Source organism: Salvia splendens, chromosome 5, assembly GCF_004379255.2.
Source record: "Salvia splendens isolate huo1 chromosome 5, SspV2, whole genome shotgun sequence".
Taxonomy (NCBI): domain Eukaryota; kingdom Viridiplantae; phylum Streptophyta; class Magnoliopsida; order Lamiales; family Lamiaceae; genus Salvia; species Salvia splendens.
In genome coordinates, this window is record NC_056036.1 from 10,680,843 (window position 1) to 10,694,285 (window position 13,443).

The 13,443-nt window shown below is 35.7% G+C and overlaps 3 protein-coding genes across 3 annotated transcripts; 1 reads left to right on the top strand and 2 right to left on the bottom strand.

The window, feature by feature from the left end:
* Window positions 1–975: 975 nt before the first annotated feature.
* LOC121802138 (glycine--tRNA ligase, mitochondrial 1-like) lies at window positions 976–5,651 on the bottom strand. Its single transcript, XM_042201716.1, has 9 exons — window positions 5,447–5,651; window positions 4,413–4,795; window positions 4,183–4,300; window positions 3,430–3,624; window positions 3,117–3,341; window positions 2,962–3,021; window positions 2,571–2,651; window positions 2,040–2,445; window positions 976–1,403 (listed from the first exon to the last, which is right to left on the bottom strand). Exons 1-9 carry the CDS (start codon window positions 5,624–5,626, stop codon window positions 1,186–1,188), a joined length of 1,866 nt encoding a protein of 621 aa, XP_042057650.1. The 5' UTR covers window positions 5,627–5,651; the 3' UTR covers window positions 976–1,185.
* Window positions 5,652–5,985: 334 nt separating this feature from the next.
* Window positions 5,986–9,009, top strand: LOC121803114. Its single transcript, XM_042202817.1, has 4 exons — window positions 5,986–6,213; window positions 6,299–6,424; window positions 7,624–8,235; window positions 8,480–9,009. The coding sequence occupies exons 1-4, from the start codon at window positions 6,061–6,063 to the stop codon at window positions 8,711–8,713; spliced, it is 1,125 nt and encodes a 374-aa protein (XP_042058751.1). The 5' UTR covers window positions 5,986–6,060; the 3' UTR covers window positions 8,714–9,009.
* A 1,396-nt stretch (window positions 9,010–10,405) lies between these two features.
* Window positions 10,406–13,339, bottom strand: LOC121805940. The gene is made up of 3 exons (XM_042205993.1): window positions 13,006–13,339; window positions 12,044–12,154; window positions 10,406–10,906 (listed from the first exon to the last, which is right to left on the bottom strand). Exons 1-3 carry the CDS (start codon window positions 13,120–13,122, stop codon window positions 10,652–10,654), a joined length of 483 nt encoding a protein of 160 aa, XP_042061927.1. The 5' UTR covers window positions 13,123–13,339; the 3' UTR covers window positions 10,406–10,651.
* Window positions 13,340–13,443: the final 104 nt, after the last annotated feature.

Below are 13,443 nucleotides of genomic sequence, written 5' to 3' on the forward strand. Positions count from 1 at the left end.
TAGAATTCAAAACCACATCCGATCAGTGGGCAAATGGGCTGATCTCTGCCACACCCTTCTTGTGTGTTTCACAGTGTTTTCTTCATTATCCGTGAGCAAATTATTCACAAAATTTCAATTTTTATCTGTAGATATTTATGCAATAGTATTACTTAATTCCACTATTTTCTTGATAAGTACTGTCTTAATCTTCTTTCCCCCCAACTTTGTCATTTAACTATTAAGAATAGTAGGGTTTTTGAAGAAAAGGGTGGTGGGGATATGGGATAGAAGACGAGTCTCTGTCCTCTGTTATCTACTTGAATAAATTCAACATAAATTCTTGTCAGTCTTCATTTAATTTCATTATATGTATATGCAATGTTTTGCATTGAGCGACGAGCATTAGGCCTATATTTTGAAGTTGGAATAAATATATTGTGACAAAGATAAAAAAGGGAAAAAAAAGATGATAAGTTAAAAAAAACTCCTAGGCCATGACATTACACGTGAACAGCTCCTCTTTTTCACCAAATTAGGAAACCAAGTTGGAGTCAGCAGACTAAAATCTGCAAATGGTTGTTAGGGTGTTAGCCTGCTATATTCCTCAATTCCCTAGGCATACTAAAACTGGTTTTTGTTCATGCCTGCCATTTTATTCATATTATTTCAAGACCAAATCTTTGTGGAGTTGAGACCACTGCGTTCGCGTTCGCCTTCGCAGCACCATTGCAATGCAGGAATGAAAAGGGTGGCACTGCAGCATTTCTGGAAAGTTAGGCAACCTGGGAGCTTCTCTGCTGGAATGCGGCCTTATTGCACCCGGGCATCCGCAATTCAAATTTAATTTTAATCACTACTTTTTCTGATTGATCCACATTTATAAGTTTTTTTTATTTTTTGTATAATTAAACCTATATATACGGTATACCCTCTCACTTCTACAGGAGAACCATCGGTATCATAGCATCTAAAATATTTACTATACTACAATAATTTGATCAAATAAAGAATTTATCAACACAGGTCTTACAGCAATCAAGCCAGTAACAATGTCTTGTAGAGTAGAGTTGAATAACAATGATAATACAAAATGTGGATAGGAACATAAGAAAACAAAATTGTCAAAGGAATAACGTCACCAAGTTGTTCTTAATGACAAGTCAGCCTAGATGCACATAAATTGTAAGGTAGTCGAGACTAAACTCAGGATGAATGAGATGGGTATTTCCACAATACATCCGGCCATGTGCTAACACCATCAGTTACCTCTTTCATCAGAGATGCCACCTTATCGACATCTACACGAATTTGCTGCTTGCTATCTCTTTCACGCACCGTCACTGAGGTTGTAGAATCAACTGTGATGGCGAAAGGAACTCCGAGTTCATCAGTTCTTGCATATCTTTTTCCAATAGAGGTACCTGCACAGTAAAGCTTACATTAAAAGCTAGAAACTACATGCCAGATCAAGCTCCCAATAGTTCCAAAATAAGTACTCCCTCCAATTGACCATAGTTGAGGCTTTCTTTTGGGCACGGAGATTAAGGAATGGAGAGAGAATAAATTAAAAGAAATTAAATGTGCATATGTGCCATAAAGATAAATGACTCTGCTACATTGGGACAACTAAAAAGGAATACGACTCAACTGCAATGGGACAAATGAAGTGTATATTTTTCAGATCAATGAGCCTGCTTGAACAAGATTTAGTTCAAACTGATACAACCAATATAAGCCCTATCAATGGTATAAGCCAAGTTAGGCCAACTTGTTCTCATTTAAATATAGCTCACATAACAAAGCAAGTTGAACTTCCAGGAGAAGGCAAGCAGAGGCCAAAAGCCTGAGTACATTATGAGATTATATCACAAAGTAAGCTAAATGATGGGAGCTAATTCATTCTACACCTATATGTTTACAAAGGTGGTATTTGCCTAAACAGATGGAAGAAAAGGGTAATAGTATAAGACAAAAAAAGCCATACACAGGGATTAGTATATCCATACTTAAATATGTTTACTATTTTACAGATAAATATCATATACCAAGGTGCTTACCTGTAATATCAATCTTGTAAGAAATCCCAACTGCAGTCAATGACCTGGCAATGCTTCTGGCAACTTCCTCATATTGTTGGTTTTGGACAAGGGGAAAAACTGTACATTTGATTGGAGCTACCAGTGGAGGGAAGCGGAAGACATTCAGCTGTTCATCCCCATCTTTACTAGACCTCGTATAAAAAGAATGTTCATAGAGACAGTATATGATTCTCCCAATGCCAAAAGATGGTTCAATCACAGACGGTGTGAAAGTCCTCTGGTGTTCTTTTTTAATTTCTTTGGAGATAGACACCATGTTTTTCTTTATAGTCACAACTTTGTCGAGAGTACAAACACGAAACTCAGCCTCTAATTTTTCTTCCAAAGTTGCTTTTAACTCCATAGCTTCCTTTTCCTCCATAGCCTAATCAGAAGTAGCAAATGAGCAAATCTTTACGAAACTGTCAAAACCTCATAAAGAATGACTTCAGCAGTACCTTAATAGGGGAATGTTAAACATGATAACTAACAGAATGAACCAGTATTTACCAGTAATGCTTCAACCACCATCTTTTGGTTTCCCTTGAAAGCAAGACCCAGGTCCTTCTTAACAGGAGTTATGACAAGTTTCTGAAGATAAACCAAAAGAAATTAGAGAGCATTATGAAAAAAACACTAAATAAGACACACTCGACAGAGTCAAGGAAATAGATCAGTAAGGTCGCAATCCTGCTATGCCAGGAGTGTAACACCCAAAGGATGAAAATCGTAACAGAAGTGTACCTATGAATCTCTACTCAGATTACTTAACATCTTGAAAGAGCATTTACATAAATATTATGCCATCAATATACTAGAACCCTGATTTCAGCCATTTGGGGTATGCTCAGAGTGATGTAATAAACTAGGCAAGGAGCATAAGAGAAGACGGATTAGAGACCTCCACTTCTCTAGGTTCAGCATACTTCTCATGTGCCACTAGTTCTACACCGCTTTTATCCTGCAACAAACAAAGGTGGAGCACTTAAATATAACACGTATAAGATTTAAAATTAAAAAAATCCAATGTAGACAACCAAATTGACAAACTCATACAGTGTGAGCATGTAAATCATATGCTGATCTATCAGCAATACCAACACACTCAATCCATCCATAAGAGCATTCAATTTCAGCGTCCCAACAATCAGCAGCATAATGTGCCATCTCATTTGCTAGATGTTGGCGGAATCGCAGGCGTTTATTATCAATTCCAAGTAAGGTGAGAAACAAGTATACTCTCCCTATAAAATATCCGAGTGTTTGATTATTGACAATACCCTGAGCATAGAGGATGAGAAGTTGATATCAGGAAAGGGAAAATTATCCAATACGGTAGAGATTAAAAAACAAAATGAGAGGCATGGACCTGAGAAACTGCTTCACCAATTACAATTCTCCTTGCTTGCCGTCCAGACACCTGGTCTTCTCTTGGGAACATCAAAAATTCCAACTTGGAAACTTCAGCAAATTTAGGGTGGGACTTATCATCAGGATCCACAAAGTGCTCAATCTCAGCCAGCGTAAATTCGCGAACCCTTAAGAGACCTTGTCGTGGAGAAATCTGCAGACCAAAGAAATGTCAAGCATTAATGTCATGATGTGACACAGATACAAAAGATATCAAGTGCAGACTATGAACCACAAGAAGCTTGCAGACATGCAGAGACAAATATGGTATTACATGATGAAGCGCAAATGGGAATTTAAAAATTTGTATGCTTAGAATTAAAAATTCCCCATAAAAGAAATGCTCAAAAGCTTCTTATCATCTGTTCTGCCCTTCCTGCTGGGAACTTCTAAAAATATTTAAACTCCAGTTCGAGTACAATCGTAAACGGAGATCCATTGTTGGAACACTTCAAAAACTTGTAGACACATGCTGCCACACAGACTGACCCAGCTAGACGAATATGTACTAGACAACTACACAACAACAACTTAAGTATAAAGTGTCAGATTAAAATATGACATTATATTAGCAGCATCTGTGAGACGTGTTTCCACTGAATGCACTACTCTCCAACTATCTATACATATACAAGCACCTTAGATCATGTTTATCATTATGTGAAACTAAGCAGCATGTAAAGCAAATAAATTTTTTTTTAAATGTACAAACCTCATTCCGAAAAGCTTGACCAATTTGTGCAGCTGCAAAAGGAAGCTTGTTGCCATTGTAGTAATACAAGTCCTTAAAGTTCACAAAAATACCCTGAGCTGTTTCAGGACGCATGTATCTGCATCAACTGTGAGCATTAAAACACCAAAATATAAGGGAAACAGCCAGGAGTCTTGTTTCCACTGCCTAGAGGTCTTTTACAATTAAAAAGTTACATATTGTATTCTCACCCAGTGCTTGCCCCAGATGGCCCGATTGATGTCTGAAACATTAGGTTAAAGGGATAGGGGTCAGAGAGATGGTTTTTTGTATCTGGAGCAGTGATGCCATATTCTTTAATCTTTGCACCAAGTTCTTCAGAAGAGAGATCATCCAGCATGGCAAGTACATGCCTCAGTTCAGCTGCCTTCTCTTCGGTCAGCCTAGGATCTTTCTCAAGCTTCTCTTTGCAATAATCCTTAAGCAAATGATCTGCTCGGTAACAAGCTCCAGTCTTTTCATCCTTGACCATAAGGTCAGTGAACTTGTCAACATGGCCAGACGCCTTCAGCACAGCCTCCGGGGTAACACACGGGCAATCAACTTCCAGCATGTTCTCTTCTAGAACAAAGTGCTGAAACATTGAAATGAGTTTTAATAAGCAAAATCAAGGGCTGGACAAGGAAACTTGGTGTTATAATAAATTGACTGGAAAGTGAAAGCACACAGCAATATACAGTGTATAGTACAGGTAATCAAAAATTAAAAAATAGCAACTCGATAAAAAATCTGTACAGTATAGAATAAATTTCTAGCGATAGCAATTCAATGCGGCATGCACACCCGAATAATTTTGGAACATATTCACACTAACTGAATTGTAACAACTTGAGAAGCACATGCTCCGCAAATCGCAAAGCCACATTATGTTATCGAGTAGTAATATGACTGCACTCTATCTACAACTGATAGTGAAGAAGTACCAAAGAATTTTATGGGAGTACTAAACTCGGTAGCAGCAAAATCTAAGCGTCATCTAGCATAAACTATCATATTCACCCATAACCAAAATCAATTGCCATAACCATAATCCACGGGACCAAAACCAGCTTCTGAAACCAGAAGCAACAGCAATCCAGCATACCATCCAACAACAAAATTAAAAAATGTTACAAACAATTGAAGCAAGTACCTAAAAATTAGACTAAAAATCAGGAAGAAAAGATAATGCATTTTCCAAAATTCAATAATAACCCTAGCAATAAGAGAAGCGAAATCCGCCGACCTGACGCCAGAAAGCGAGGACATTGGCCTTGACGGCGCAACCAGGGGGGCCGTAATCGTAAAGACCTGCTACGCCGCGGTAGATCTTGAAGGAAGGGATGAAGAACAGCCGCCGTTCGAGCGCGTTGAGAACGAGGTGGCGGAAAGCCTCTCGCCTCTGAGCTTCTTGCGCGGCGTCCATTGGATTTGTGATACTGAAAGTTTCTGTCTTTGGATTCAAACCAAAAGCCCTCAAATATAGTCTTTAACGGGATTATCGCTAATTTCGTTATAGCCCCTAAAGTTTTATAAATATCTACTTAAGTCCTATTCAGTGTTTTAAAAAAATGTACATCATACTATTTCTCAATTTGTATTCATATGAAATATGCTAATTGATTAGTACTTGATTGATGAAAGTGGTGGTAAATATGATTTTAATTGTGCCACCAATTTAATTTATTATAATCAAATAAACTAATGTAAAGTGATTATAAATGATTTCTGATCGAGTTTAGACATGTTACGCAGTAGTATTACAATTGTGATATTTCCCAATTTTACCGTTAAATGATAACGTAAGCTCCTTTATCGAGATCGCGCATCCTTCATTTCCCCGCCAAATAGAATGCCACAATGAATCGCCGCAGAGCCACTAGCTCCACCGGCGCTCCGTCGCCGTCGCTCAAAGATGCGCAATCGAAGCTCTTGCGTATCGTCTGCCACCACGAGCAGCTCAAAGTCTCATTCGAACAGCTCCGATCTCAGATTGGAGCTGGTTTGCTCGAGGTCCAGTTAAACCCTCGATTAATTATGTGACTCTTCCACACTTTGTTTGCTCATTATTCTGAAAGTCATTTTATGGTTTCGGAAGGCGGAAGATGTGTTCGTGTCGCTGGCTCTTCAGCTAATGAAGTTGGTAGGACTGAAGACTACTGAGATGGCTGAAGAGAGGAAATTTAGCATGATCGTGTCCTCTTTTGACACTTCACAACCGCAGGTAATTGGCGTAAAATTTAAATCTATCTACCGATTCACATTTCGTTTTTGTGCGCGAACACGATATCTTGTCATCATAATTTGCTCGAATGATAAACACATCATGATGCAGACTGCAGGTTTTGACACGGAGAAAGGTTCAGTCCATGTGTGTGAATTTAAAGTGCTTCTTTTGTTGATTTACTCAATTTTTGGTCCTTAATTTAGTATTTGTGTATGTTAAAGTTTTGAAGATATTTGAGTAAATTGGACTGAGAGCCATTTATGCTTTTCTCATGGACGAACATAAAACATTATTTTCCATAGCGAGGATTCATGCTTAGATACAAGATCACCATTCAAGTAAATGGAATATCTATACTTGTATATGGAAAAACTATAAAAGTCTTAGATCCTTGCTTGAACATTTTAGGCAACGCTTTAGATGTGTAAGCGTAAACAATTGGAAGAAGATCATATATATGGAAGTTGTCATGCTAAATGAGAGCCTGATTATCTATAGAATTTACATGGAATCTTGCTGAAATAGCTTGCACATAAGAAAAAGTTAGCCATGGTTGTATATATGGATCCTTATAAAATAAGTGACATTATTTAGATTTTTATTATGGTGAATGCGACTATCTGAGTAAGGCGGAAGAGGAGAGTTGAGAAAATTCATAATATTTTCACAACTATTGTTGAATTAAGTATCTGCAAGATCTGCCTGTTGAGCAATTTGTGTTGATTATTCTGAGACTAACTATATATTTTACTAAAGGTTCTACTGGTATAATGTTTTGCAGGCCAACTGATACCAAGTTACAGAAGTTTTTTTGTAGTACTATCACTTAATGTAAACTGAGAATTTCTGGAACTTAAACTAGATAAATCTCAACACGCAGTGTTGAGCTGCAATAGGGTGATATTTCCACTTTAACCTATGTACTTAATGTTTCAAAGTTCAGACCCCAGCAGGCTGCAGTAAGCTCTTAGGCCTCAATATCATGTAGCACGGGAAAATACTGTGTAGTGACTAGTGAAGCATTAATATAAGGCTCTGCTGAGGTGCAACATAATGGGTTCCAGTTATTGCATATTTTACCTCGTAGCTTGAAGTTTTGAATGTGTTTATGTATCAACTAATCACTTCAGTAATTATCTCTGTTTCTCTTTGTTGTATTCCATTTTCAGCACTTGTTGTTTTTTGTTTAAGTGCAGCCAGAAGACTATATGGAAAAAGCCATGAAAGCTGGAAATGAGCTGATGGAGAGACAGAAGCTACAGATAATTCATATCATTAGCATTCTTCACAATATTGAAGATCAGGTCAATTCAAGCAGAAAAAGCATCGTTCAGGACCTTGCCGAGTGTCAATCGTTCATAAGCAAGCTCTTTCGCAAAGCTTCTTTAGTTGTTTCTTCGGCACATCAGTCTGGCAGGAGCAATGACCTAGCTCAAGTGACGCAAAAGGTTCTCAAATATACATTTAATCAAGTAGGAGTCGCCCTTGGATCAGTGGAGGTAGGAGTAGAAGGCATGATTACCGGACTTGCTGACAAAATGTGCAATCCGATGTGTCAGTATGTCCGTGGTCTTAAGGCTGAAATGAAGACTGGAGCATGCTCATGTTTACTGGAGACTGTTAAGGAGATGCATGAAGTAATGCAGGTCAGAAGACTTGAGTTGGAGGAAGCAAAAAGTCAGACTAGATACGCAGAACAAAGCAGGATTGAGGCATTGAGCATGTTAACGCAATCAGAAGAAACATCCAAGAAGCTGATGATGTCCTTGAGATTACTATCAGATGACAGGACTGAACTGGAACAAGAGGTAAATGTTTTTCTTCCATTTGTTTTTTCTGATCAATTCAGTTAGAAAAATAGTTGCAGCTAAAGAGAAAATCAATCTAAGTCCAAATGAGTATGATGAATTCAGAACATAGCAAAATCTACCACATTGTTTTTTCTAAATGCATCAACTGCTGACATTGTGGTTGTCGTATTTTCATTATGTAGTGGTTGTTGTCTGCTGCTGCTGCTAACATAGTTTCTTCTCCCTCTGACATGACCCGAAGGCGGTAAAAGTGAGAGAAGATCAGGCTAAAGACGACTGCTTAATGTGGGATTTACTGAGGCAGAAAAGCCAGTCCCCATCAGACAGTCCTCTGGGACCAAATGTGCTTCAAGGGACAGGAACAAGCAGCAGTAGACTTCCTTCGAAAAGGGTGAATTCCATGCTCATTCCGAGTTGCAGGGCTCCTAAACGTTCTCAGATAAAGAGGACGATTCATCCATCAACACCAAGATGATCTTAAGTTCATCCCCTTCAGCAACAACTCAAAATGTTCCAGCTTACAAACGCGTAACTCACTCATCAACACGAACCGATTCTTCCAGATAAGTAGGCATTTGGCAAGCTTTTGCACAACTCACCAAATCAGAGTGTTGTGAGGTTCTTATATTGCACTTGTTCTTAACTTCTTATCGTTGCCGGTGGTCTGGAAAATTGTCTGAATATGTGCTTTTTTTTTGCTATTCTAGGCTGTTCAGTCTGTGAATTATTGTTTAAATGTTTAGATCTGAAACAGAGGTAATCATCAGTATATTTCTGTTGGACCCCTTAGTAAGCAGTACATCATTTATGAGGATGAGCATATTTTATCATGCCTATCATATCGTAGTAGTAGAAACTCGTAATCCTTATCTTTGGGGATAGGCACCATTTACAAAATTTGGTTTATCTTTCTTACAAAATTAGTTTTATCTAGGGCCCATTTGCTATGCGATATGATAGGCATGATATGTTTGGAATTCCTTCTCAAATTTGTTTAATTCTTCCTCAATTTACATATTCACAATTAATTTTAAAATATTATACACCCTCACTATCTACTGGAGTAGTTTTCATGAAAAGAGGTACAATTTCAACTACAAATCCATATCTAATCAGGGTATATAAAACGAGAAAAATACCCTTTTTAGGAAAGTACCCATTTACCATTAATTGTCCAATTTGAGATCAAAGTGAGTTTTAAAAAAAATATGAAGAAATGTGAGTCAAAATGTTAGTGAAATATTAAACTCATTTTATATACTAACTGTAAAATTAGTTGTAATGAAATCTGAGATGTATGAATCAAATATAATAAAAATAAAATGAAATATATAATGATAGACATTTTGAAATGGCAAAATGAAATATTTAAAGACAGTAATTTTTTTCAAGAAGCAAATAGGGTAATAATTTAATTGATAGAATCCTTGAGGTGAATTAACTTATTACAAGTGAAATGTGAATCATTGTCAAAGTAGTAAATATTACTGTCATGTTTGGTTGACAGAGAAAGTAAAGTTGACAAGAAAATAAATATCAGGAATATAATTCATAATAATTTTACTTTCCCGTGTTTTGAAAATATCAAGATTTTAAATTTTATGGAGTACTACTATTTATTTAATTTAAACACCAAACTAAAAATATACTCCTACTTATTTTTTTTATAAATTTTTATTTATAAAAAGAATAATAATATAAATTTTTTAATAAATTATTAATTACAAATGATAATAATTATATTACTCCTTATGTATTATTTTAATTATGGATTATCCATCATAATATATAATATCATTGTAGTTATAGCTACATAGAGTATTATAATCATAAATTGTTATAATAATAAATATGATTATTATAATTATAATTATAATATTTACGGATATTATAAATAACTTTTATAATTTTAAATTTCACTAAGACTATTGATTAATATTAATTTATACAATTATAATTATTACATAATTTATATTATATATTATATTTTAATTTTTTAATAAATTATTAATTATTATTGTGATAATAACAAATATATATAAATATTATAATAATATAGTAATTATGATAATTTTAATTATAGTTATTTATTATACCGAAATTAAATATGATTTATAATTTTATATCATTTTTAATACATTATAATTAATAATAATAATACTAACAATAATAATAATATTAATAATAATAATAATAATAATAAAATTATACTTATATTACATTAAATATGTAAGAATCCCAAAACTTGAAAAAAGAATACCTAAGAAAATTTGGCAACGTACATTTGATTTTGTGTTGGTGTACTGCCACCGGCAACGCCTGCTCACGTTCCATTGGGCAAACCTAACTAAGCCTCTGAAAAATGGGGGCAATGCCTTGAAATTTAAACAAGTGCAAAAATTGTTTTGAGGATTCATCGCATTCCAGCCCTTTTGTCAACGCATTCTGTTTCTAGCTCCTCATCCTCTTTGTCGGCTTTTGAATTCTTTGAAAGTGTAAGTGCTTGTTCTTGCGCTTGTGCATCTGCTTCAGCTTTCTCGAGTAGAGCCTGTCTTTGCATGGTTGCCACCATCTCTCTCATTGTCTTTTCCTCTCCTTCAAGCTGAGCCTTCATAATCACCTCTGCTTCTTTGTCAAGCGGCTTGAAGTAATCCTCTATAGCTGCTTCCTGCAAAATTTTCGCCTTATATATAATCAACTTGACTAGATAACCAAATATAGGCCACAAGAGATACCCGACTATCCACCATGCCTCTAAATATTACAGTTGAATAAAAAGAGGAAAAAGACGGAGCTCCACATTATTTCTGTTTTTCAAGTGTGAACTAAAGGTGCAAAAACACTTTTCTACAGTATACAGTAGTGAAAGGATGCAAGATGTTATTTTATCCAAAAAAAGGACACCACACTGAAATTCGCCCATTACACAGACCAGGAAGCTGTCTAGACAGCACATATAGGAAAACAGAGAATTAAGAGTCTAGCTACCTATTAACCAATTAGCTAAAGAAATGAAAAGAGTATTTAATCTCTTCCGTGACAGGATGAAGATGAAAATCTATCAAGATTCTAATGTTTTGTTATGGTGCCTAGTAGGAAGGTGGGTGGGTTGATGATCAATTAATTGGATTTTCTTTTGGTAGTATAGAATCTATAGATGACAACTCAAGATGCATTGTACATGAATGGTACTCTGCTATTCTGAATAAACCTCTTAGTCTTCTATAAGAGTCACAGACAGCTTCATGGAAGCATCTGCCAACCATGAATCCCGTTGACAGTAACAAGAGCCAGTAATTGAGAAAAAGGAGAAAACATGAATTGACAAAGAACGAATTCTAAATATTTATTCTGGCCTGCAGGTGTATCACTCACAACCAGAGAACGATATAGGATAAGGGTTTAAGCTGTAAAAACCATGCTATGCCTGAAATTGAATGCAGCCCTCTCTAGCAACAATAAAACAAAGCAGCACAATACAGACACAAATTTGTCTTTTCCCCTTTTTCCAGCATAAGTTACCTATTACAGATTTCAATCTTATCGTGATATGACGATTATGGAAAATGGAATATAACTATGCTAATACTCCATAAAATTAGTCTCACAAATAGTAATTTTAGTACGATTCCCTGAATCCCAAATTCAAGTCCTGTTTGGATCAATATAAAATCAACATCCATGGATGAGTAATATTGGTCTAGAGGCTAGAGGAAAATGTTATCCTAAAATTTTCCTATCAACATTATTGCTAGCCTTTAGCTGTAAGATTCATGCAACAAAATTGAAGAGTTGAGCAACTTACCGTGTCCTCTAACTTCTTATTCAAAGCCTGCATTTCCTGAACCATCTTCCGCACCTCTGACAAAATAATTTGTTCAGGAACCTTATTAAGAGCAGCTTTCCTTACTTCTGCCTGTCAAATAACATGAATAACAAACTAAAAAAGGAGACAAACTGAAGGAATACATTAATTGGTAGATACATATAAAATACATAGGCACGTAAAGTTATTAAGTTAATAACACATGAAATCTAGCTGTTCCTACCTTTCATTTGAATCTAGATGTGCATATACATTACTCAAGAGCACGTAATCCATGATAAATGTCACCCAAGTATATGAGAACCATCTTCACAATAAACAATTCGTTAACAGGAGTATATCACCAGCAAAGCCATTGGCAAGACAAATCATATAGTATGGATAATTTCTGATCCCAACTCAACTGGTTGTGGCATTATGCTTTCATCCACATGCTTAGACAACCAAATTAAACTAAAAAAGGTCTGATTTTTTGCTACAGTTGTATCATCCACATACTTAGACAACCAAATCAAAGAGTAGCTCCTACAACCAGCTCAAACAAAGCAATTTACGACCAATTACATGAGTTGATACCCTACTCTTCAGTCACTCAGATATAGAAATTCTTCATTTTCATATAACCAAGAATCCTGTCACCCACTTTGCTTTCTCAGTTCAATTTTTTTCCGAATCAAAATAGCACAAAATGATACAGTACTATCAAACTTACAATAGCCGCATTTAACTCACCCCAAATGAGAACGATCCTACTAGATCGCCTTCACCAACTCAAGGCTCGCATTTTATTTAAATTCCAGTAATGACAACGTGAAATACTACTACAAGTCTACAAGCCCATTTGATTTCATCAAATAATATAGAAATTTAGCAACAGCTGACTGTATCTATAACAAAATACTAAAAAAAGAAGATCAGTTCAAATGAGAGCAAATCGAAACCTGCTGGAGACGTTTCTGAAGCTGCAATCTGTAAGATCTGATTCTGCGCTCTTCGTACCCGGAAAGAACCCTAGCGTAGAAAATTGTTTTCTTGAAGAATTCCCTTAATTTATCCATTTATTCCAAATAAATGGATAAACTACACTTCTCCTTAGTTTATTTCTTAGTTTATGACGTATCAAATATCAGAATTACACAGCTTCAAATGGGATTTTGGGCAGTGGAGATGGCGATTTCGAACTAACAAGTTTTTCAGCTCAAGGGTTTTGTCGTTGGTGTACCCTGAATCATTTTTCTTTTCTGTTATCTCTCAATTTTGTACTCCTACTATGAAAATGATATGAATGATGATTCAGTATTAAAAGATTAGAAAAGTATTGTACTCCAAGAAATACTGTACATTATATAAAATCATTTAATTAATAAATACTTCATCGT